The sequence below is a fragment of the Corvus hawaiiensis genome, chromosome 10 (genome assembly GCF_020740725.1).
Source record: "Corvus hawaiiensis isolate bCorHaw1 chromosome 10, bCorHaw1.pri.cur, whole genome shotgun sequence".
Classification (NCBI taxonomy): Eukaryota; Metazoa; Chordata; class Aves; order Passeriformes; family Corvidae; genus Corvus; species Corvus hawaiiensis.
Window position 1 is genome coordinate 19,430,617 of NC_063222.1, and position 26,352 is coordinate 19,456,968.

At 41.9% G+C, this 26,352-nt stretch overlaps 1 protein-coding gene and 1 long non-coding RNA gene across 2 annotated transcripts; both read right to left on the reverse strand.

Annotated features, from left to right (window-relative positions):
- Nucleotides 1–5,966, reverse strand: LOC125330970. Its single transcript, XR_007205802.1, has 4 exons — nucleotides 5,220–5,966; nucleotides 1,036–1,227; nucleotides 548–668; nucleotides 1–78 (listed from the first exon to the last, which is right to left on the reverse strand). It is a non-coding gene; the product is annotated as an uncharacterized LOC125330970 (long non-coding RNA).
- A 4,206-nt stretch (nucleotides 5,967–10,172) lies between these two features.
- On the reverse strand, nucleotides 10,173–25,562 carry LOC125330667 (cytochrome P450 2J6-like). Its single transcript, XM_048314062.1, has 9 exons — nucleotides 25,308–25,562; nucleotides 23,814–23,976; nucleotides 21,956–22,105; nucleotides 20,720–20,880; nucleotides 18,588–18,764; nucleotides 16,953–17,094; nucleotides 16,570–16,757; nucleotides 16,009–16,150; nucleotides 10,173–14,921 (listed from the first exon to the last, which is right to left on the reverse strand). The coding sequence occupies exons 1-9, from the start codon at nucleotides 25,476–25,478 to the stop codon at nucleotides 14,743–14,745; spliced, it is 1,473 nt and encodes a 490-aa protein (XP_048170019.1). The 5' UTR covers nucleotides 25,479–25,562; the 3' UTR covers nucleotides 10,173–14,742.
- Between the last annotated feature and the right edge of the window lie 790 nt (nucleotides 25,563–26,352).

The window sequence follows — 26,352 nt, forward strand, 5'->3', positions numbered from 1 at the left end:
AGATAACATCCAGCATCCCATTCCCAGTGAAGAGTTCCTTGTGAGCTGTCCAAACTCACCTTTGGGTAGTTTTGCAGCCTGGGACAAAATGTAAACACAAGATGTGATTTTAAGTCAGTGAGAGGGATGTAATGCCTGACTTTGCTTTGTCTAAGGGTTGTACCCAAAGCTTAGTGGCATTAAGAGACCTCAGTGACAGGGAAACCTTGCAGTGCAATGTCCTGGGTCCCCATATACCCTGGGTTCACTTGTGCTGCTGTAACACACAATCTCTTGTAGAACTGCTTTTGCACATGGCAGGGTTGTTCAGTCCTTATATTCAATTCCACAGGATGGACAAATGACAGCACCTGACTTGTCTTGGAGTCATTCTGAATTTTAAAAAGAAAGCCCAATAATGAATATTCAACAACTGTTGACGTGCAGATTCTATGCAGAAACTCAAAATTCCCAAGGCACCTTACACTGCAGTATTAGGGCAGCTGAGTCAATATGAGCCATGAGCAAGGACACAACACATCTGAGTGCAGCCACACACATTTCCCACCTTGCAGTTCCAGATACACCATCATGGAGTGCTCAGCATAAAGTGAAGGTGGAGTCTGAGCCTGCTCTGAAGAGATCTGTGGTCACTGCACTCTGAATGTAGAGAGTGTGTCATCCTCTGCCTGCAGATAGGAGACAGGCAGTGAGATTTAAGACTATTTTAACAGCATAGCAAATTCCCAGCAACAGATCTGTTTTTCATCACAGGCTCCATACTGAGTTGATGAAGCTGGTAAGACAGCAGCCTTGTTGTTCTGTTAAAAAAATACAATCTTGCTGAAGAGGAAGACAGCACACAATAAGTTTTCTTTCAGGCTAGAGTGAAACAACATCACTCTCTTTATGTTTTAGGTTGAATTCAAAGAAAGAAATAGCTCAACAGTCCCTCAGGAAGAAAAGAAGGAGAGGAAGGCAGAGTGCTGCTGGAAATACCTTAACTACAAGCATTTGAAATATGTAGCAGCTGCCTAAGAGACAATTACTAGTTACCTTGAACATCTCATTCAGGCATGCAGCAATGAAGTCCTGTGGCTGTGCAGGCACCCAGCTCTTCTGGTGGTGCCTGATCTCAGCCTTAGTAAGAGTTCATAGATCACGCAAGTGTGTCGCTGCCACCGGCCTTCTCATCAACAAAGTGCCTGAGGGCCTCAGTGATGATGGGAAAGTGTCCTGGAGCTGCACCTGGAAATACAAGCAGGGGAATGCCATGAACATCTTGGCTTCACAGAGCATTTACAGGCTGAATGTTCACAGCTGAACTGGGCCTAACCATTGCAATGATCCAGATTTGTTACTTGTCTGACTATAGGAAATGTATGACCACTTAATTAGTCTAAAAATTATCTTGTAGGGAAGTGTGTTAAGGATGACCATTACCATACCTTTTTGCATTGCCTGCTTTCCACTGGTAGCTTTCAGATCTGGTAGATTTAAATGCCCTTGAGTACAATTTTTCTTAAGTTTTTTAAGTGACGACTTTCCCAAATGACCTGTTCCTTCCTAAATTTTAAGTCAACACTTGTCTGTAGTTCTCAAAGCCACATTCATGTTAGCTTGTCCTGTTTATTCTGGATGGTTCTTCCAGCCACAGGAAATCAGGTTATTACAAAACCCTCCAAGGCACAAGCTAAGAGGAAAAACCTGATTCTGGCCCCATGGCAAATTTGATGCTGCTTATTATATATGTAAAGTCAGGCCAGTCTCTCTGAAGAGAGCTGTTACAGGAGATTCAAAGGTCTGTAGGCATAGCAAGCCAGGAGTGGTTGCAGAGGGATCATTATTGAGAAAGAAGGGGACAGCAGTGAGTGCTGGCTGTAGCAGAGTTCAATGTTTATTTAAGAGCTCTTCTTCCTCTCTGTGCATTGGCAAAGAACAACCATTGCATGCTACAGCTCACTGAGGAATGCTGCCAGACTTTGATACAATCACAGGGAAGCCCTTGCTCACCTGAGGCCAGGAGGTGCCATGGAATTCTGCCATGGCCTGGGAGCCCCTGAGCAGCCTCTGGCACAGCCCCTGTAGTGAAGCAATGTCCAAAAAACACATCCGCTTGATGGCAGAAGGGAATGGAACAGAGAGATCTGTGCCTACAAACAAAGCAAGCTCCATAATTAACTTCTGTGATATGCTCTGACCCTTTGTTACACTGAGCTCTTGATTTGTATGCGATTACGCAAATAGCTGAGACTGCAGGAATCAAGAAACAAACTGGGGGATTGTTCCTCCAGCACCTTTATCACGAGTGGGGGAAAGACTTCATCCTACAAGAAAGTGCAGAATCAGCCCAATTTGGGAGCCTCTCGTCTGTCACTTTCTCCCATAAAGGGTTATCAGGAGAGCAGTGAGTCAGGTGTTACATTCTAGGCTCCAGTGTGAAAGCATCAGCTGTGTAAACCTCTCATCAAACCTAGTGTGGAAATTGCAACTTCCAGCAGAAAAAGCAGCGCTGGGAATAAGGAGAACGAGTCTATGTCATGAGCATATACTGATCTGTATTTCACCTCTTCCTCTGACAAAGAGCTCAGTGAAGCAGCAAGCTTCATCCCAGACCCAGGCTTCCAGGATTTTCTTCCCTAGTCCTGGCTTTCTCAGTCATCAGCCTGAATCATCTCTGCTGCTTCCAGATGTGCCCACTGGCAAAGATGATGCCTGCAACAAAATGGAGAAGGACTGGGGAGAAGCTTGGGACTGGTGCAACCCATGGCATTGGCCAGGGAAGGGATGGGAGAAATTTCATCCTGCTGTCAGGGAAAAAAAAGAGGCCGGAATCATGTTTCACTATTAGAATCTTAAAAGGCTTTCACAGCTACTAATGTATTGCATTATTATTTATGGTGGTCATTATTCATGTGCCTGCAGCTTGGTTAGCCATCAGTGCAGCAACTGTGACATGTTACCCAGAAACATTTTAGCAGGATTCCTCCATTCACGTTGCCCACCGGAGGTGATTGATGGATACTGCAAAATCATAAATACTGCTTTTATTATCTTTCCACGATTACTTGTTTTCCAATCCTACAGCCTTTTCAGTGTAGCAGTACTTACACAAGGACCAGCCTCCACCATTCAAGTAGGAATTATAGCTGTAATTAGCAGGCTCAGCCATTAGATGGTAATGTTCGCTCACTGCTGTGCAGGAGGATCTGGTGAGGCCGGTGGGGCAAACTTTTCAATCCGTCATTGATCTGGAGTTTCTCTTCGGAGATGTGCTGAGTACCCTGAACAGTCTGGGAAGTATTTAACTCCTACAGATCCTTCTGATTGCCAGTGGAGTTTGGGTTTTCAGTAGTTCTGCAAATCAAGTCTCTAGCAACTATAAATTAGACACCAATTTTAAACTCTTTGACCTAGTTGAGAAAGACCTAATTGCACAGAGGGAGGAAAGACAAGACACTGTTACCTTGCGCAAAGATGTGGGATTTCAGATAGGAACAACACCAGCTAGCCTGTGTATGGGATAGGAGGTAAGGATTTCTGAACATATGTTTTAGGAGTTTTAAGGTATAAAACAGAGGAATGAATAAAGACTGTCCCTGCACCATATGCAACTATATACATATCAATGTAACTATATAAATGAAATGTGACCTTCTTCTGAGCAGTTGCAGCACTTTGATAATATATGCTGGACACTTTAAAGATGAAAAGGCACCTCTTTGCTCCAGGGACATTCAGAGAACTGGTGAAAACATGGCTGTTAAGCTGTTAAGAGTCTGAGCACAGTTTCAACACGTGTTGGGTTCTGCAGCTTGCTCTTAGGAATCCACAGGTAATGTGTTGCTGAACTCAGAACATGTATGAACAGGACTGCATCTCTCTAGGTGCATATGCAGGCCTCCTCCTTTGCAATTTTTGGAAAAAAAGATGTAGCCAGGGATTCTGGAATATGCTGACCATACTGAAAATGCATGCAAATATGACTGGGCACCTGGTTGATGTCACTTGCATCAGGAGCAATGGCTGTTTTCCATAAGAGAAAGTAATTTGAAGGATGGTTTTCATAGCAGCTGAAGTCCAATCTTTTACCTTAATAGACCAAGTAAGGTGGAAAGGAAAGAAAAAACAAGTGCCTGAATCCCTGAACTGGATTCCAGCTGGTACCCAAAGGAACAGCAGAGCCTGTTTTTTCTTTTGTACACACAGGAAAATAGGAAGCCTCAATAATGCACTTTGTCTCACACGTGTCCTAGGCTTAGGGACTCAGCTCTTTATCAGTATAGGTATATTTCCCAAGACAGACAGAGATGGGGGCATAGCCTGAATCCTGAGCATAAATCCTTCCTGGCTCATCTTGACAGACGCATTGTGTAGACCATATTGTCAGTAATATTATTAATGTACCTCTACATTGTCAAACAAACAAAAAATAAAAGCCAGAAAAGCAGTGTGTGATACCCTACCCTACCAAAGAGTACAGACAATATCACCTGGCTGCAGGTCTGCGCAGTTATGCACTTAAATGGATTAAGACTTTAATCCATCCACTTGACTGTTTTGCAGTGCACGGTGGCTCTGGTGATTACTGACACTTGCAACACATGCCCAAACCCAGCAGAACTCTGGAGAAGAGGAAATTTTATCTCAACACGACTTCAATATCGTAACACCACAGGTAACATCACTTTTCTTCATCCTTTTGCCTTCATTCCTCTTCTCAACAGCAAGGACTGGCCTGGAGCAGTAACACCTCTAGTCTCACCTGCTTTGCTGCTTCTGCCCTGGCCAGGCCAGGCGTCTTCCAAGGAGCATTCCATGGCCTTATTGTGCCAAGACACAACCAGCAGTATTGCCAAAATAAGGGCTACAGAATTAGGTCCTTAAGCAAATAAACTTTGCTTACTGCTTCTCTTTGAGGAGTATTGCTGATTCTTCCTGTTTCTTTTCCTTCCTCCTTGTAACTTGTACCATAATAACAGGATTCCTCAGACATTATTTTTGGCCAGGTGATTGATCAGTGCTTTACACCACATCCAACTGTTGCTACAGGCCCATTCCACTCATTACTAGTCCTCTCGAAAGTCCATCAAGGAGACACAGGGCTTGAGTTCTAATTGGAAAGCTCATAGTTCAGACTGTAGCCAGGAAGTAGCAAAAAGGTGCTTCTACATTCTAGCCAAGAATACATTAAGAGTCTGCAGCTGAAATATTCATGAAACTATAAAAAGCACCAGTACCTTCAAGAGTGTTTCATGGTGAGTTTGGAAGTCCAGTGTCCACAGCTGGTTAAGGAGATAGGTGTCAGTCTTGGAGGCAGCTTCCTGTAGGCCCTCTGGATGCTCAAGTGTATCAGAGAAATCCAGATACAGAGAAAAACAAAAACACACACAAAAAGTTGACTTATAGAAAACATGGCTGTTCTCATGTCCCAGCTCACTCAGCTGTGACCTGATAGCCCCAGAGCCTGCAGCCCCCAGATCCACACTCCCACAGGCATTAGCCATGTTGGAGCACTTGGACAGCCCAGGAAATCAACCATGTCTAGTCCCAGGCAAAGGCATCTGGGCAGCAATGAGTGTGTCCTTTCCACCGTACTAAGAGTGAGCAGGAGAATGGATCGAGTGAACTGATGTTGGTCCCTTTTCAGCTCCCACAGTGAGAGTAAGGCTGGTGCCCTGCTCTGGACATAAGCTTAGACTTTAAAGACCTGATTCACTTCCCCCCAGGCTACAGATCTCCTCTGTGATCCTGGACAAGGTGTTTCAGGTAGTTTCAAGTTACAGTCAGTCTGTAATCTACCTGTAACTAAGATGGGCTGAAAACAAAGAGCCCCATCCCCTCATTTTCCCTTTCACCAGAGTTGGATCCAGCAACACAGAGCTATAAAGTGCCTGGATCCATTTGGCTGATCTGGTGGAAAGCCTTTCAGTTTTAGTTGCAGTAACAGTTTTCTGCTGGCTCAGCAGTCTGAACACACTCACCTGCTGGCTGCTGCCTCACTGAGCCGAGTGAGAACATGGCCAAGGACAAAAGTGGGCAGGACCACCCCTTTTGGCAGACTCACCGATCATTTTAGCTGCAGCACAGAGCCCTGGGCTGCTGCTGTCACATATACATTCCCAGTTAACCACTCCAGTGACAGTAAACAGAGAACTACCCTGTACAGAAATTACATTACACTCTCTGGTGATTGTTTCCTCCTAATGCACTAAAACATCCTCAGCTAATGCCCTAATAAGATTTTGCAGGTATAAAGTGTACGGATGGCTCAGGAATGGAGAGACATAATAATGGGAGAACTTTATGGAAGACTGAAAACAAATCTAATGAATTTGTTATTCCTCAGAAACATTGTGGAAGACAATGAAGCATTGCAAAATACTTCTCAAGAGCCCAGGAGTTGCCAGTACTGTTTTCTCCCCCGAATAAAACCTTTCTCTGAGCGAGAATTTTCAGCATCGGGAATCTGCAGGACATTCAGGTCTGCCACTGCTTGGAACAGGCTGTACTGGTGAAGGACAGTGGTGGCCTGTAAGGAAGGTATTCCTTTGATCCCATGTTGCAGCTGTATATTAAGGATGGGAGTTTCCCCTCTCTCAGTGAATGTGCAATTTTTCAACACTGTTGTCTCATCAGGACCACCCTGGGAGAGGCCTGGGGAACTGGTTGAGCTCACAGCACAGTTGCAGAGACATTGTACTCTCCAGTTATCTTACACAGGCTTGTTGTGTGCCCGGCTCCCTCTGCTTTCATCCTGACTCTCACGGAAAGGAGGAGTGGGTACTTCTTGCCAAGGTGCAAGGCAGCAAGATGAAGCTAAAGGGCCTGGGTGAGTCCATGATTCTCAATAAATCAGGTGTGTTTGTCAGCTCACAGAGAGTATGAATTTCCAACTGGATGCAGTTTTAGAAGTGTTTACCTTTGTGCTGACCTTGGTGTGTTCTCTGGGAAAGCACAATCCAAGCGGTTTTGCATGTGACCTCATTAGTCTCCCATCTTTTCTGGAATAAGTCAAAATATGGAGCAGTGCCCAGTGCGAAGTGGTCCCTGCGGTTTCTGTTCCTGCCAAAAAGAGGCTGTGGAGAACCCAGACCAGGTTGTCCTCATCATATTGCAGAGCTGGGGTTGCCTTTAATCTTCAGGCAAGAGAGGGGTGAGTTTAGAGTACAGCCAACATTACAACATATACAGTCATCAGCTCCAGATGACTTCAGCCAACAATAGTTTGCAGAATCTCTGATTTTCCAAACCAAATAAATGTGAAGAGCAGTAGAAAGTAGAAGTGTCTTATAAGCTTCTGTCTCTTCATGCTTAAAAAACACCCTGTCTCATAGGCAGTGTTAAAAAGTGTTTTGAATGATAGCAAAGGATCAGGCTGGAAGTCTTTCAATGGCAGATGTTTCTTTTAGAGATCTGCTGATCTGCTGAATTCAGAATACTTCATGGGATTTTCTTATATCAGTGATCGTTTTAGGACAAGTTCATAGAGTCCCATTCCCCCACCACTGTCCTTCCATGCCATCCTGCAGGACAGAGCCCCTGGTGACCCTAGAAAATGTAGCAGTTGTGTGTTCCTTCTTTACCAAAGAATGTGCAAAACATGCAAGCTCCTGACAAGTGAAAAAACCTTCTTGAGAAGATCTCAACATATTGAAGTATCCAAGATATATTTTGGCTGTAAGATCTACTACTTAATTTTTCCAATAGCTGTGTTTTGACATCATGTTGATGGTTCAGTTTCAGGACACTGATTAGAAACATTTAGAAATACATGGCTAAAGCACCATTAGGAAACATCCAAAACACCTAAGGTGTGTGACTACAAAAAAAACCCTTGTCTGTATTTTTCTAGGACATGCACATCCCCCCCCTGTGGCATGTTGATTTCTTTCCCTGGAAACCATCTTCCTCATTAGAGAATCATTCAATTCTGGGTAATCTGATTTCTCCTCTCCCAGGATGATATGGCCCCTCTTCCAGATCATATGACTTTACCTCTAAAGGTGTTCATGGTTTTTGCAAACTAGCAACATTTGCATTAGAGAAAATATTATATATGAAACACCCCTGACTGTCTGACTTAAGGTGCTGGATTGTGTCCCTGAAGACAAAACACACACATTGTTGAATGCCAAAGTTGCCAGTCGTTTTCCCCTGCTCTACCAGTTTGAGTATCCAGGCCACTCCATGAAAGCCTGAAGTCATCTGTCTCCTTTTTCCTCATTATGGAGAAAATTTCTTACTTGTAAGATCACACTACAGAGCAATAGGTCTTAAGGAATAATGGGCTGGGGAAGAGTGAGACCATCACTGAAATGTACCAGTGACTGTATGGGTTACCATCAAATATGACAAAATAAAGGTAGGTCAGTTGGCATGATTTAGGCTGGTATTTTTTAAGGAGAGAGGCTTAAATAAATCTGTATTTGGATTAATAATCCAAAAATATATTAATATATAAGTCATACATAATTTCTTTAGAAGTTCAGTACTGCTAAATATCATACCGCTTTATTTCTGTAACTTTTTTTGAACTTGGAAATCTCCCCATTAGCCTGCCTCTGCTTGGAGCAATAAACTAAAAGTTTTCAAATTGACTTAATTGTTCCCTGAGGGTGAAAATACTGCTTTCTTAACTGGCTTTTGGCTGAGTCACAAACATTCCATTTTTGTTCCCTCTCAGGCTTGGAAGGTTCCCCTAAATCCACACTCTTTTCCATGGGCTCTGGCAGCGACATTTGTTTTCACAAGAGTAAGCTACAGATACAGCATTACTCCACATATAACACCCCTTATTTACATGGCATCTTTTGATTATTTTATCATTTATCTGCTAGCTACTTTAAGTTCCAAGTTGTATAACTTCCTGCTGATGTTGTGTTGGCTGTGGTGCTATCTGAAGACAGCACAGCCTCTTTTCAGTCATGGGGAGAGGAGCTGGCTCAGGGGGTCTGGTCTCCTTTTCCCAGCACAGCTGTGACACTGCAGCTGAGGAAATTAAAACAGGAGCTGCTGAATGCTCCCTTGACTCTTTGCTGCTCCCTGTCCGTGCTCAGTGCTTATCAGGACAAAAGCTGAACTCCTTTTACTCCAGCAGTAGGAAAGAGGTTTTTCTCCTTCCCACCATTTTGCTTCACTCCTTGTAATTTTTCTTTTCTGGAACCTTCAGCAGGGCAGCGGCTGCTGAGATGAAATTTGTTTAATATATGACACTTTCCTACCAGCTATTTCTCACTTAGTGCACTGTAGTCTTTCAGCTCCTACTGAGACTTCCCTCTTTCCCCGAGGGGGAAATTGTAAAAGCTATTTTGAATGGAAATTTCATCTAAATTATTATTCCACTCAGTACATGGAGAAAGAAAATTTTAAAATCCTTTTGATTCAGTCTAAAAGATAGGATTCATAGCTGCTGTGTTTTTAAATTTGATTGCTTTATTTCCTGTGGATGTCTCTGAAGCAAGGAGAAATCTATAGTGAAACCCACAATTTGTTATGCATTTCTGTAAGATATGTTTCCATGTGCCTATAAAGCCAGTGATTTGCTCCAGCTCATATGAGTTCTGTGAAATCACCTTAACAGATAATTCATACAGATTTATAGTGGTTCCTCAGAGCATCCTGGAGAATGACCCAGATAATTTAGGACTATTTTTCCTGTGTTTTCTTGTGCCCACATTTGTCTATTCTATGAATTATTTTCCACATTGTGTCTTCATTTTTATATTCAACCAGACCCATAAACTCCTTTTTTTCCTCTAAGAGTTCTGCAAGGAGTTTAGAATCATTTTCAAATGTCACATTGCAAAGCATGTTCTACTCTTCAACTCTCCTTAATCACCAGTGAGGATTGTAAAAGGATTTTAGGGGGAGGGATTTCCTTGTCTTGGGTTACCCACTGTTCCCAGTTCAAGGCTGCCCTTACAGCATGGACTTAAATGCAGATCTCACACACGATGACAAATGGCTCCTTAACAATATGTTAAAGGAAGTGTGTGTAACACCAATTCAATTAGCATATTACCTGTCTTTTTTAAACATGGAATTTCATTTTAGTACTGAAGAAAATCAGATTTTCTGTTCACAGTGCATTTTTCTCACCTGAAGGCATTTAGCAAATGAATGAATTAAGCTTTGAAAAGTGTCAGAGGCAAAACTTTTAATCAAAGAGAAGTGAATAGCATTTAGTGCATTTTGGCTCATACTCCAACATTACGATTGCTCGGATGGGCATCTTTTTCTAGGTTCCCAAGCTGTGTCTCAGTAGGCACTTGGTCAGAGCAGTGTCTGAAGTAAGATGAAGTTATTCAAGTGGAAAATATAAGAGTGTGACATAATAATGACAATAAATGTTCAAGAGGAAGATTAATATGAAACTATTTTAATTCTGAATGTTACAGAACTCAAACACAGCCATGGTGTGTCAGGTGAAAACTCAGCCAGTCTCATGTCCTGTTTCTGACAGCACATGATTGCAGATACCTTAGAAAAGTTTGTAAGAACAGGACAAATGCCAAACACTGTATTGTTATTTAACAACCCTAAAGTAATTTTCCTGCTGAAGATATATCCAACTGCTTTTTGAACAGAAAGAGATGTTTAGTACAAGTCCCATGATGAGGCTCAGATTACCAACACAGCATGTGCAGTGCAACCCCCTCTGGCTCTTCTGACCCATCTCCCTTTTTGTTGCATTTGACACCTGCCAGATCTTCCACTGGAGAGACAGCAAAAATTTCCTGTTCTTTCACTTCCTGTTTGTCCAAGAGTTTCTAGACTTCCCCAAAAGTACAGAAATAGTTTCCCCAAATACATATACTGGTGCAACAGATAATTTCTGGTTTTGAAAATGTAATCCCATAGATGTCAGATTCCCCCACTACACAGCATTGATTCACTGGGTCGTACAATGAAGCATCCACACGGACAGTTTAGCCGGGTTCTTTGAAACAAAACAGTTTCCCAAACAACTTATTTGAACAGAAGTGAAAAAATCAGCTGATGCTTTTAATCTCTGGATGGATGCAGAATCTACAAACTTTTACACAAGGCTGTCTTTGTCTCCAGTGCCTGCTTTCTCCTTTTGCCAGGGTAAATAGCTTCCCTGGAGTTTGGCGTATAGCCTGCTTATGGCTGTGGCACTAATATTGCTACCCAGGAAAGCCCCACCATGAAAGAGAAAGAAAAGCACAAGAAAAAAATTAGCAGAGGATCTGGGTGGCAGACAACTTGCCAGTGCTTTCCTGAACTGTAACTTAGCAGAGCTGAGCACCATATAATGCTAGGCAGCTCTTTCATATCCATCAAAATTAACTATTTTAGGCTTTCTGGATTCACACACTCCTGCTATCCTGCAAATATGAAACAAAGCAGCACTACTGCAGTTCTGTGACATGAACTCACTTTTACCCTAAGGAATCACAGTGGTTGCACATCTTTCCCTGGAATGGAAACCTGCAACCTGATTTCAAAACATTCTAAACCATATTATTATGGATGACAGTTCTACCTTAACTCAGAGACCTGAGGCACTAGTTATAAAATAAAGAAAAAGATGGGGTGGAGGGTTAATCACAGCAATTAAAAGAAGTTACACCACTGCAGCCATCAGCAGCAGGGTGTGTACCTTTGAGCCTGGCAACTCTTTGATGGCGTAAGGCAGACACCTGCCATGAGGCTGGAACCTGTGGGCAGCCAAGTGATGACAGATCAGGAAGGAAAAGAGCACTTGAAAGGGCCAGAAAGCAATGGGAAGAACTGTGGCCAGGGGACTAGGGAATCAGTTGAACCCACCAGCGATAAGTCTGCTGTCATCCCTTACCAGTGCCCTGGGATCACTTCAACTCTTTCCCTACAACCTCCAAATTTCTCCACTGCCAGAGGTCAGTCTCTCCAGGAGCTGGAAGTATACAACTGAAGAGTTACTGAAAATTCTCTAGGAGGTGAAACAGCATTGTTTTCCACACTGGAAGCCCTCCCAAGCTTCCCAAAGGAGTGGAGGAAGAGCAAAGTTAATTTTATCAGATTACCTGAGTTTGTTTGCCTTCCTCCATCATCCCTCTCCAAATCTTTATGAAATATATGGGTGTAAAGTTGGTGCTGTAAGTTTCCAGACCCATGTCACTAGCCCAGTTTGGCTACTTGACCCACATGGACTAATCTATAAAGGAGGCTGCACACACCACACTGGCTCCCCTGCTCAGGAACAGCAAAACTGTTGTGCAAGACTGTCTGGAAACTCAGTCTCCAAAAGGGAAAGCTGGGGGTCTCCTGCTCTTCAGCCAAATTTTCAGTAGACTCTTCAAAAACAAATGTGCTTCTTTGTACCACCTGGTAGGGGCTGGTGGCTGGGGTCTTGGAGTGGCAGCACATTATGAGTTCTTTCCACCTCATGCCACTCCTGAGACCTGCCTGGTCACAGGGAAGCCATCTATCAATGGGACTGAGCACAGCCCCAATGGATTCACTGTTCCAGCCCTTGAGCACAACCAGCTTCACACAGGTCTTAAGATTAAGCCTCTTCAGGAAGTGGCAAGATGACAAGTGGAGTGGGCAAAGACAGGAGAGGCACCACCTGTAGAAGGGTGTTGGAGGTTAGGATTTTTTTCTTTTCTTTTTTCTTTTTTTCTTCCTCCCAGGGAATTTTTCTCCTATTTCTTGCCTAGTTAGAGATGAAGTCATCACTTGTAAGGGTTTGATAAAAGCTACAAATGGCACTACAAAGTCTCTCCAAAGTCAAGCACAGAGGACCAATATCCTGTGACAGCCAAGGCAAGAATGATTTGTTTTTAAAATTCATAGACAACAGACATCAGATCAGAGGTAACCTGCAGTTGTACCAAATATTGATAGGATTTAAATGGAAGGTTTTTTCAAACAAACAAACAAACAAAAAAAACCCCAAAGACCAAAAAATCAAACAAATAAACCCTCCCAAAAACCAAAACCAAAACAAACAAGGGTGGAGGAGAAGCACAGATAAAGCTGGAAAGGAGGCTGAGCAGGAGTGTGTAGGCCCTGGAACATTCTTTGATATGCTGTGTGAAGTAACAGGCTGGATTATTTATTACAGATATTGCTTTGTGAAAGCCCTTGCTGCCCTAATTTCCCTTCTAGCCCTGCAAGCCTGCCAGTGCTGGGTTGTGCTGGAGCAGAGCACTGCCAGCACTACAAGGCTTGCTAGGATCTGGTCAGGTCTCACTTTTCTGTAGTTACATTCTCCTCCATTTTAAATTCAGGAAGTTCAGATGCACCACCATGATTTAATTATAAATACTTTATATTCCAACATAAAAGTGCTTTTGGTCCTCAATACAAATTTGATGCTAAGTTTACAGTAGAGTTTACAGGCAGCTCTACTCAACTCCAACATTTGAATCCTTTTCAAAAGTGATTTGCATACAAGAATTCTCTAGCACTTCACCTTAACAGAGTTACAGCTAAGCTTGGCTGTCACCTCCAGCTGTGTGCTCAAACAGTCTCTTCTCAAATTGAATCCGTGCCAATGAGCAGCACTGTAACAGTTATTTTCGAATTCCTGCATCACATTGTCATTTATGTCTTTTCTTACACTAAGTCACCTCTAGTGTGCCCTCCATAGTTACTGTGCTCTTCTTTCCATAATCTGGAGCCTTAAAGAACAAGTAAATGAGATTTTACAAACTTCCTCCTGAAAACACACTGGTGACTGTTTTCAGCTCAGCATGGATTCCTCTACTAATACTTGTACAGAAAAAAAAAGGAGAGAGAAGCTTGATGTCATCATATCAAGCTGAATTCTGAAATAGAGTTCATATGGATAAAGGGAAGGTGGGTGCAGGAACTGAAAGAGGGCGAGGGAGATCTGAAAGAAATTGAATGGAGACCAGGAAGTGCGGTATGGGTTGTAATGAAAAAAGTAAAGGGCACAGAGAAAATGGAGCATATGTGAGTGTTCAGGTAGCCCCTAGAGGCTGCATTCCAAAGCCTCTACATTCCTCTGTCATGGAGTTAGCAGTGAAACTCACCGGCAAAGTGACTCTCTCATCTCACATTCAACGCCTCATCCAAGCAGAACTGATAATGGGTGTGATTCTACATCATTAAAAATAAAAAAAACATTAAAAAACTAACTAACACATCGATAGTAAACACCAAATTTAAGTTTCTTTCTTCAACTTTAGAATGACTTTTTACCAAGTATGTGGGAGATACTTAACATCAAATTCACATGTGAAGGCACACGCATTCTAATGTGTTTCCTGGGATTTGGGTGTTGGTTTGGTTGTTTGGTTTTTTTCCAACTTGTTGACAAATTCAAGTGGCTAAATTCAGGACAATAAAACCAAAACAGAGCTTTAAAACTGTGCTTTCCAAAGTCAAATTACTTGAGGTCATCAGGCCATTCACAGAAATGGCGCCTACTCAGCTCTTGCTGAGATACTCTGTTGAATTTTCCTGAGGTTTGCTCAGGACTGTGCATGAGGATGATTGTGCTTGGCTAGGACAAGGGGACACAGCGTGGCTTCAGCTGGGAACCACAGCATCCGGCTTCAACTGCTCTCAGAGAGGAGAATATGGTCCAGATCCCTGCGAGAACATCTGTGACTTTTACGAAGACCAGACCAAAAAAAAATACTGTTAGTCTGGATCTTGGCTTGCATCCACTTTCTGAAGAGCTCTGGGATAGACTAATATCAATAGCCAGAAGGAGGTTTATACACTTGAGAGGAAATTCCTGGAGGTAAAGGTAGCTGTCTCATGCTGGCCTGTGACTGCTGCAGCCTAGCGTGGAATGGCACAAACCCTGTAGGGGTGGGGCTGCAGTGTGCCCCCCAGAACGGGCTCAGTGCTGATCTTGCTCACACCCTCGGGGAGCCGGAAGGTGAACGCCCGCAGCAGGCTGGCAAAGAAAATGAAGAGCTCGGTCCTTGCTAAGTGCTCCCCCAAACACACCCGGTGCCCTGCAGAGGGAAGAGGGGAAGGACAGTGAGTATTTAGGAATTTTCCAGTTTTATAATCACTTAGTTCATGCCTGTTATAAGCAGAGGTGCCTTTTGCTTTGTTTTGTTCAAGGACAGGATCATGAAAGCCACAGAACTAAAACTATGTGAATTCCTTCTCAAAAACATCCCATCCAATGTCTTAGGTTAGGAGACACAAAATGAAGATTTCAGTGAAAATCCATGAGGTGACAACGTAATTTCTTTCTTGTCCTAACAGAAGATTATTTTGCATTCACAGAAGATGTTGAGCTTCAGGACCACACACAAAAAATCTGCCAGGTGTTTGCGCATACTTTAGTGAGTTAGCATCAGCAGAGCAAAATTACTTAGTAATGGCATTTGCAGTTGAACAGAGGCTTGGTCACTTTATGGGCAAAGCATGAGGCCTACTGTTAATTTCCCAGGATTCCCATTCCTTGGCTCCAATGGTATGAGCAGAAAAGGTGAGTATTACATTCACATTTCCAAATAGTAGACAAATACAAGGAAAGAAGAAGCCACTTGAATTAGAAAACCATTTCTGTATGGACATTTAAGTGACTATGAACAAACTAAAAACCATCAGCAGGAACTTTACTGCTACCTATGATTACTGTGTATTGTTACCTCGTTTCCTTCTTTTGCAGCTGGGTTTTCAGTTCTGTAAGCAAGAACTGAATCCTTTGTTTATCAATGCCTTCTGCTTTCCTTTCAGCTTGTTTCTTTAAAAGGGATTGCGATTAACTCCAGAGCACACAGGACATATTACTTCTCAGGAAAATACTATGTGTAAAGAACATTACAGACAAAACCTGTGTAGGACTGCAGCATGCAGCCAGCCCAAGAGGTTCGGGCGTTTGAGTGGGATTCCCACCACAGTGTCCTAAGAACAGATTGGGGTCTGACAGCACAGAAGCTTCTCCTTTGGCAGAAACAAGCCAGGAATGTTCTTTAAGAACAGCAAACAGCAGAGATAGAAGATGTTATCTGAAGAAATACCCTAATTTCATACTTCTGTATTCATCTTCTCATCTGTCAGGTCAGTTCAAACTGTCAATGCATTTACCTGCTGAGAATGGTAAGAAAGCTTCTCGAGGTATGAAATTTCCTTCTTTATCCAGAAAATGGCCAGGGTTGAACTGTCGAGGTGTCTCCCACTGCTCAGGGTCATACAGAACAGATGCTATATTTGGTATAACAATGGTGCCCTGCAAAGAAGAAACTGTTGATTCAGTTCCAACTACTAGTGCCTGTCACCCATCAGCTTATGCCTGATGGATAAAACTGTTGCTTGTTGGTATTTGGCCAAGTGCCAAGCTGGGCAGGGATGTCTTAACCAGTGCTTTGGCAAACCAGTTTCTCCTCTCAGTCCATCCCCTGCCAAACAGAGCTTGTTGTGATGATGGGCAGGAGCTTGAGCCTTCCCTGGCAGAGGCCTTATCAGCTGTGTGAGCACCTACATGCTAAGTAAAAGACTTCTTTCATTCCTGGAGCCACAAATAGTAACTCTTCCCCAGGCACCACATTCCTGAGTTTAATGGAGAGTAGTTTATAGATGGAAAACAAGTTACAAAACTGAAATGTCTCTCTGCTGAAGAAAGAACAGAAGCTGAAAATGTGTCTGTACCTTTCTGACAGGGAATCCCAGCAGTGTTGTGTTCCTCACACACACCCTGGGCATGCCAACAAAGACGATGTTGCTGAAGCGCTGGATCTCATGAACCACAGCATTTGTGTAGGGCAGTTTTCTCCGATCCTCGTAGCAAATTAACTGGGAAGGACCCAGAACAGCATCCAGCTCCTTCTGCACTTTCTCTGTGGAGAAATATTCACCACTTCAGAGGAGAAAAATGTGCAAAATACTTTAACAAATCACTTTTCTTAGAGCAACAGAAAAATGTATTATTCCAGCATAGTACATTAGGTTTATACCCTGTGATTTAATATTATTTTATGCCTGAGTTTAGTATAGGATAATAAAAATATACAGGAAAACCCCACTACTCTCACCTTGGATGTCTGGGTTCACCACCATATAGAGCAATCCCCAGTACAGTGTAGTGCTTGAGGTCTCTGATCCACCAAGGAAAAGATCATTTATGACATACACCAAATTCTCTTCATCATACTTGGGCTTGGCCCCCTCTTTAGACTGTAGATGGTGATAAAAAGTTGAAGTTAAAGCATAAAAATTATGCCATCCTGTATGCCCTCTGTGTGAGTCCTGTGAAACTTCCACAGCTGGCATGTGCACAAAGAATAGTCAAAATCACACTTTTTGATGAGTACTAAGAGTTCAGCAGTTTCCCAAACAGGCACAGTAAATCTGCATTGCTGTCTTTCATGAGATGGATTATTCTTTCATTAAGAAAAGGCAATTCTATGCCTGATGACTTAATCACAAAAGCTTCGAAGCACACTACAAGTTTGCAGTTAGCCTAGAGTTTACTTACATGCAAGTGCCCTACACTCTGTCACTCCTTGGCCTTGGTATCTAATGGTGCTAGCAAATACAAAAGGAAAACATATCTGAATAAAAGGATTTCAACAGAACATTTTGAGAGTAATTTCTTTTCTCAGTTCAGGATAAATGTGAACTGAGGGGAGAGATGTGTACCCAAGTATTTCCTTCTGAATAATAAGGGAACAACTAGAGAAAATACATTAGGCAAAAAAATTTTCAAACAAACAGATGGCAATAAATTGCACCCCTGACACCAGAGAAAGCTGCATCTTTGCCCTCTAAAATGCTTATTTTAGTAAATCTTGTCATACTCACTCAGATATTAAGTGTAAGATGATGTATCAGCTCCTTTCAGAGCCCATGAGCCAACACTGTGAGGACACAGCAGCCTGACTAGCTGAAAGTTTATGACCAGAGGTAGAAGCTACGTAAACTTCATCCACCCTAGGAAAGAGATGCTTCTTTTACCTCCTGAAAAGTTTGAAGCAGAAACCCTAGTGGTCTTAGCAGAGCCTCCCTGGCTCAGAGTCAGTTCCTACTATGGAAAAAATAGCCTGGGCAAGGAAGAAGATTAATGCTGATTATGGCATTGTTTGTGAAATTGTTTTCTAGGCTGTCCAATTTGAATATAGGCGCCAAGCCAGCCATGCCCTAAAGAGTGGGGAAATTAGAGGTAACATGGAGGTAATGATTCCCTGCCAAGGAAGGAACCAGACAGCTATGTGGCACAAGGACAGCCAGTGTTGGAGCACACACTGGATCCTGAAGAAGCATGCCTGCTATTTCAGGGCAGTGACTTGTGCATGTGTATTTAATCCCACTGTAAACACGGGCCTTGCTGTAGAAGATGAGGTGGTCTACCAAACTTATGCAACCTACAGGAATAAACTGTCTCATATTTATTACAGGATTGAAGTATACTCATGGATATCTATGGAAAGCAGATGAGAACTCATGGGTTCACCCCCTATCATACTTCATGGCAATTCATTCATGTAACTAAAATACAAAACTGGATGCCTTTCTGAGAGACCTGGGTTATTAAGTCCCAAGATATTGTATTCATGTTAAGAAGCTTATGAAATGCAGGAAACTATGGTGGAAGGGTCACACTGGGTGATTTAGTGGTCTGTTTGGCCTTATACTTCATAACAGCATGATCAGCCAGAACAAACACTTACTTTCTCAATCTCAGCCAGGTAAAAGTCAATGAAATCCTGTGGTTCAGCTGGTATCCCTCTCTCTACATGTCTTCTGATCTCCTTCCTTGCAAAAGAACTCAGGACATCATAGCAAGCCAACACCTTCTTATGAGGCCCAGGGAGGCGACACAGCAGCCAGGGCAGGATTTCGTACATCTGCAGGAGTGACACACAAGGGGTACCCTGAGTTCTCTGTCACTGACAAAGCTGCTTTTAGACACACCAAAAGGCTGAATTGTCCTGCCCAGAAATGCTGATAGTGGAATAAACAAATTAGCATTGCTTTGAGCAGATTTTTGCCATCATGTGGGAAAGCTTTAATAGGAATTTGACACAATTCCAGGAGTCGAGGCAGTTCTGACAACACTCTGCTCATGCCTCTAAGTTTACTTGACTAATGAAGATCACTATTTGACTTCACTCCTGCACAGTTGGAGACCCCAGCTCCCACACACTCAAAATGTAAGGACATCCTTTCTGGATACCATGGGGCTACTAAAATTAATAGGTCTGCAGCCTCTAGTAACTGCTGGAATTTTTGGAGTTCATGAAAGAAATTATGGTCTGGGTATCACTCTAGGATAAGGGCTAATTTAATTTTCGTAGTCAGAGTCCTCATGACTGCTAAGGAGCAATAATTGTTCTTATAGTTAAAAGTATTACATCCTCAGACTGCTGAGTGTATTTGCACACACATTTGTCAGCTCAAAATACTGTTCTCTATCTTGGATAGTTCTGTCTGTGTAGCATCTGCCAGTCCACCCTGCCCAGCAAAGAGCAGTTCTATCTCCTCTCCTTGTTCTTTCAGACCTAGCAAGCAAAGTCTCTCTAATTTTAAGTTTGTAGGTCACTCCATTACCACTTCTCCACCTTTGTTTCCCTTCAGAATCACAACAAAAGATGTCCAAGACCCTAGAATGTGTCTTACAGATTATTAGACTTCAGAACCTACTGTAACATTTCATTGGATCTAAAAGGAAAATAGTGCTGGAAATACCCTAAGATTCTGTTTGTTTTTTCATCCTGTTAGCTGTTAGTTTACACCAATCCCTTTCCTCTTAACCTTTGCACTGAAATGTTCTAAACTCATAGTAAGTGAGCTTAGAACCATTAATCCTATTAATTAATCTAATTAATTCCTATAATGTTTCATAATTTCATTTTGTACTATTGCAATTTGTTCCATTCTCATAACTCCAATCCACAGTGCTTACAAGCTCTTGCAGTAGGATATCCTGAACCTCCTCTGTATGTTAAGGTCTCCTGGTTTTGATCATCCACAAATTTAAACTACTTTTGTATTTTTAACTATGGAAAAGTTGTATAGTGTTAGTTTCATATAAAAGATTTGTTGAATAGCTTTACATCAGCATTTTAGTTTGCCTTCTCCTGTAAAACTCAAATGCCAATTAAATTTGCTGTGCCATCCACATTCCCCATTACACACAGCCTGTCCCTCTTTAAGGGTCTAAACCACAAAGTCTAATTCATGAGGAATACTTCAAGTGCACTTCAAGATGCTTCAAGTGCAAAGTTGGTCTTTATGGTGTTTTGTGGGAAGGAGCTCCTAAAAAATCTCTGACAGAATTTGAATTGTGAGACTGTCAGAGAATGTATATATTGTTTTTGCAATGTGTGAATGGTGAGCTATAATGAAGTAAGGGAAAGATTCATAGTGAATATTTTATCATTTGTGAGGTAGGGAAAAAAAAGAAAATTTCCAGCATATGATTCACAGAGTGATAAGAAGCAGAAGAGTGAACTCAATGATATCCATTTTTGGAGGAGAGAAGTAAATAGAAATGGGAGGAGCGGCACTGCAGAATTCAAATGTATTACCAACTCCAGTCTCAAATTAAATTTAGAGGTTTCTGTTAATAGTCTCAGAAATACCAAAGGATTTAAGGCCCCTAAGCTTGCAAAAAACCCAAGAGAGTTCTTAAAAATGGTTTCAAAACCAAGGAGGCAGTAATAAGGTCCCTCCCCAAGGACACTTCTTAGCTCCTAGCCTGCATTTGCCTGTTGCTCTGACTTTATTGAAGACCCATTTTTGAATCTGCTCTTTTACTTTCTACCTATTTCAGAAAAAAAACAGAATATGATTTACTCACCTGATGAACAAAGCTGCCTGCAAACCTGAATATTTGCTCTGTAGCACGGATCAGTTCATGGAAGGTTTTGTCCTCATCAGAGAAGTGATATCCAAAAACCACAGCACAAATTACATTTGAAATAGAATGGAAAAGAGGGAAAGAAGGATCCACAGGTCTTCCTGCAAACACAGTAACTTGAATTCACTCTCAGTGGTTTTTTTCATGTGATCCTTAAACAGATAAGACTAAATAATAGAAAAGATTATATAAAATGTTCTCTTTATCCAGCTGGGGTGTGAATGAGGACAGAGCTGTGGCACTAATATGAATTATGAAATTAAAACATAGTCATAGAACAGAGGACACTGTTAAACTGTTTCCTCATAGCTCTAAAGCAATCTCACAGCCCTTGCTGTGCAATAATGTTGTACAGCTAAGATCTGTTCTAGATCTGATCACATCAAATCTGCTGTCCTCAACTGTGAGGAGGAAGACAAGTGAGATTTGAGAAGGAAGTAATGCCACTGGGAGATGAACTAAGGGAAGTCAGTGACAGACATGTTCAAAAATGTAAAATACTAATTACAAGGAAAGCCTGAAGGAATGTGGGATGGTTTAAGAAGAAGAATAGATGGACAGGAACTGCAAAGTAAATAGAATGAAACTATAATGGTCTCAGCTGTGAGCAGTAGATCGTATCTCTGTCTGATGATTTTTTCTAAAGTTATGAGACAGATACCCATAAAAAGTGATTTGGATAGAAATGATCCTGTCTTGGACTCTCAGATTAACCTGATAATCCACTGAAGTTCCCTCCCACTTCCCACTTTCTTTGTTTCTCTTGTCAATAGTTACTTAGTCAGAGACGCTGAAATATCCAGGGCACCCAATGTCATTGAAATTTAAGGGAATTACTAAACTCTGCAATACTCTTCAGTTCCCATGGCAGGCAGCCTGAGAATGGTTTGGCTGTGCAGTGCAGCAGCATCATGTCATTGTACAATATATCACAGACAAATTATCAGCCTGTGGAGGTGGAATATCAGAAGTTCCCAGCTTCACTAGATGCATGAAGAGCTATATAAGAAAGAAATACTTGTGACTCTATGCTCTATCTACTCTTGTGCTTTGGTAAGTTTGTATATACCACCAGGGATCTACCCTGACCCTGGAAAAGGAAGGTAAGTTTGCATACTGAAGATATGGATCCATATCCAGACTGAAAAGTGCCTGATTTCTTAGCAGGTAAGATACCTTTTAGGTTCACAAAAAGCTCCACCAAGTGAGAGGCCTCCTCTTGCACTCGGTGCTCCAGGCCTTTTTTCCCCATTCCCAAATTGCGTAGAGTCATTATTCCAAAGCGTCTCTGCTGCTTCCAGGAGCGACCACTTGCCAGGATAATACCTGAGGGTGTTCCTTGGCATGTTACTATTTGCCACAGACGTGAACAATTCATTTAAATATACATTATAAAATACATGGAGTAAATCAGGGAACACACTGTGATACAAGTATCTTTAGGTGAAATTATTGGTAACCAAAAATCATAGCCAAACATACCCCAACTATAACTTGACCACATATTCTTAATGTTGAATGTAGTTAATCATTGAATAGAGCAGTCTAAGGATTTTCTGACTGCTCTATTTCTTCATGTCTTAAAAAACCCCGAAACACCTTGAGATGCCTTTTTAGGAGATCTGCTTTCACCATACTCAAGTGAGATCACGCTCAGGACAGGAATAACTGGATGAATTTCCACAGAGTACAGGGCAGGGTATGTTTGTGGAGATGTAGATCAATTAATGTGATGGTTATAGGTTGAGGTGATGAAGGTGAAAGATAAGTGACATTTGGGCTCTGTTTCTACCCTGGAAGAGACAATGCTCCATTAATTGTTAGATAGCATTCCTGGTCACCTAAGAGCCCTGAACTGCTGCTGTGAAGGTGAGGTTTCACCCAGCTTTAAACAATCTGTATCTGCTTTGGTCTAGCAAATGCAGGGGCAGGGAAAAAAGACTGCAAACTGGTGGAATACTCCAAGAAGAAGTGGATTTTCCTGTGTTGGAGGCACTCTCACAATCAAATGTTTGGGAGTGTCTGCAAGTAAGGCAGTGTGAATACTGAAGGAGGGTTTTATAGGTCTCTTGCTCATAATGGAAAGTGTTTGGCAACCATAACATATACGGTTGTTGGAACCCTGGATTCTGAGAGTTTCAGCCTTCAGTGCTGAGAGGCAGTGATCCTCAGAAACACACTGTATTCGATCCAAAACCCTGGGAAAAGTTTCCTAAATTGTGTGATAACACTGAGGTTGTTGCTGTGTAATTAAAAGTTATGTCACTGGGTGAAATATGTAGAAATGTAGAAAATTAGGTTTAGAACATATAGGTTATAATAGGTTACAACATGGAGGATTTGGGGTGTGGATTTTTGTCTTCTTCTTTCTCCTTCTTCTTCACAAACCTGAATGTTCTGTCATTGGTTTAAAAGTTCCGCACTGCAGAACTTGAAAAGTTAGTAATTGGGTTGTAAGTAAAAACATATCTTATAATTGGTTAGTTTAGGCTTTAAAAAGCTTGGAAAAATAAAACTCATGGCCATTTTCCACCTTGCCAACTAGAAAGCACACCCTGTGCAGCTGTATTACTGATAAGATATAATAAACAACTAAGTCTGAACAAGAATACTCGATCTCCTGCATCTCAATTCAAACTCTGAGTAAAAAGAACTCAAGATGTAAGAAGAAAAAGTAATATAAGGTTACCAAACAAGTGTTGCATTCATGTGATGTACAGCAAAATCATGTGTACCAAAATGGATTAGTCTGTGATGAGGGCAAGATTGCTGAGTTCTGAGCTGGGTTACATACATATATACATATTGAATACAGCAAAAAAGTCACTTAGAAACAACCTGCAGTGTTTCCCAGGCTGAGGAAAGCTCAGAACAAAAGGCACCACAGCAAACAGTAAAATATTCTCAAGAGCCAATGGAGGACTTGAACAGTATCTGATGGAAGATCATTCTGAATGGGAGGGCAGAGTCTAACAAGGCAGAGTAGTTTTCAAGTCAACATTCTTGTGCACTACTAATGGCAGGAAAATCTCACCTTTTCCTTTGGCCAATGCTCTGAAGAAAGGTGACACCAGCCTCCCAGAAACATCTTCAGGGTGTGTGGTCATACCATCCTTCACTGCTTCAAATCCGTTCAGGATAACCACTGGGACCCACCCAAACCACAGAGTGTACATGTTACCATGAGTTTTTGCCAGCTGTAAGTGGAAAAGGTGCCAGAAAAAGAACAGATGAATCCCCATATATCCATCTCGAACAGACGCTGCACCTGTTATTCACCAGCCCAGCGGACAGTTTTGTGCTGAAAACATCATCCCCATGAATATAATTGTAGCTAGAAGCAGGAAGAAGCTGCTGTTTTGCTGAGAGCAAGGCTTTCAGCAGCCAATTTTATTTACACCAGGGGGAAATTATATTCTTTTCAAAGCGCATTCTGCAGTAACTCCGCAGCAAAAGAAAGACAACTTTGTACTTTTATGTTGCATCACATCCAACTCCAACATTTATTTGTAGCTTGTTAATTGAACAGCCACACTCTGCACCACTCTGGGGCTCTGCGCCTCCAGCAAGTCCTTCCTTTGCAAAACAAAATAAGCTGACAAAACCTGCACCAGCTGTCTTCTCCAGGAGAGGACATGGACACAGAAATTAGTCAATAGCCATGAAGTGCCAGAGGGCTGCATTTGAGTGCAGGGTCTCCTCACAGTACTGAGGAGAGCACTTACCATTGGACATAGCAGAGGTATCCAAGCAGGGATGGGCATATGGCAGAGGAATTCCAATCATGCATGAAAAAAGCTTTGTACAAGTACAGACTCTGCTCCAGCACACACACAATGATACAAAAAAGAAGGCAGACAGTGGCTAAGGTGCCACAAAAATTACATCCAACTGATCACACCAGACACTTGCTTCTCCTCATATTTCTTTATATTCTGGCTTTCCTCTCCCTGCTAGAGCATCACAGCCTGAGTCTGCTCTGCACTCATTGGCCCGTGTATGTTCTCAGGCATCCACCTGGACTAGAGGTCACCTGCAAGCCATTAGAGGAATTACTGCAGCTGTCACTAAAAACAAGTGGCCAACAGTTTTCAGGAGCTGTAGGAAGATGGGGAGTGAATGCCCTTCCTGTACTACAAGCATATATGCACCCTATTACCCACTTTGTGATCAAATTAGGCAATGCCAGTGAGAATTTTAAAAAGTATCATGTAGGATAGCAGATACAGCTAGCATTATAGTGCATACAGCATCACACTTAGCAGTGCAGAAGCATCTTTTAGATTATTGGTATTCTCCAACTTTAATAAAAAATCATAAACCCTGTCCCCAAGTTTACTTGATTCATTAAGTTTCTCATGAAGGTGACCTATTCCTCATAAGAAGGTGACCCAAATGTAGGAATCAAACTGATCTTTATATGTCAGCGCCTTGTCTGTAACTTTTACAGACTTAAAACCTTCAGTTAATCACACTTTTTTCATTCATGGCTAAAAACAACCAATTAAGAGCATCTTAAAAGAAATACCTCCATCAGAAGATCCCGATGAAACTGAAAGTTCAAGTGCACCAAGTTTCCAAGCAATGGGAGAGGAGTTGGTCCAGGAGGGAATTGCTTGCAAGCTTTTCGCAACCTGAAAAACTCAACAATCAATAAAAAAATGATCAGGCCTATAAGACTTTGAGTTATTGTTAGCATTTCTGAGCTGATTTATCAGCTGATTTATAGCTGTCTCTATCAAAAAAGAGGTACTGGAGCTGGGAAAAAGTAATCTTGCTTCTTGTTCCACCAGTTTTGTCTGCAGACGGAGTTCTACAAAGTCTCAGCTCCTTTCCCGCCCTCTGTCCCTCCCTCTTCATCAACGCCTGCCCTTTTCCTTTGCCATACTGAGATGTAGCAAACTGATCCCTGATCAAAAGCACATCTCTCTGCTTACTGCAAGCCTCAGTATGGAAACGTGGAATCACTTGTACTCAAGGTATTTTTCCTGAAGCTTGTATCAGGGAACTGCTGGTGTCTATTGGGAGATCTGGATTGGAGTGACATCAGGTGAGAGCCCTTGCTGACCACTGGACATGAGATGAGTGAAACTCAGTTTCATCTGCCTTGGGAACTTTTAAAACATACATAGTGATTCATCTCAGAATCACCGAATTCAGATTATGAGTGTTACATATAGGTTAGACTACATAGTTACATAGAATATAGTTACAATAGTATAGAGTGTATATTTACAATAGGTTAGATTGGATATATAGTATGCACTTACAACAGGTCAGATTTTCCAGGTGTTTCAGTCACAAGCATTATTTAAATGTGGTTGTAAATTCAAACTTGCCTGCCAATACACACAGTTCATACAGGCAAAAATAAGTGTAGTTACAGACTAAAGATGCAATTGGAAAATGAGATTGCTACATGTGATTTCTGAAAAATTGGCCTTGAGTGTTCAGTCGAACTTTTTTTTTCTCCAGTAAATGGAAAAATAAGCATTTCACCAAGTGAGCACTAATGACGCAGTGCTTAAAAACTCACATTAAAATTAAATAATTTTTTTAAATCAGAACATTTA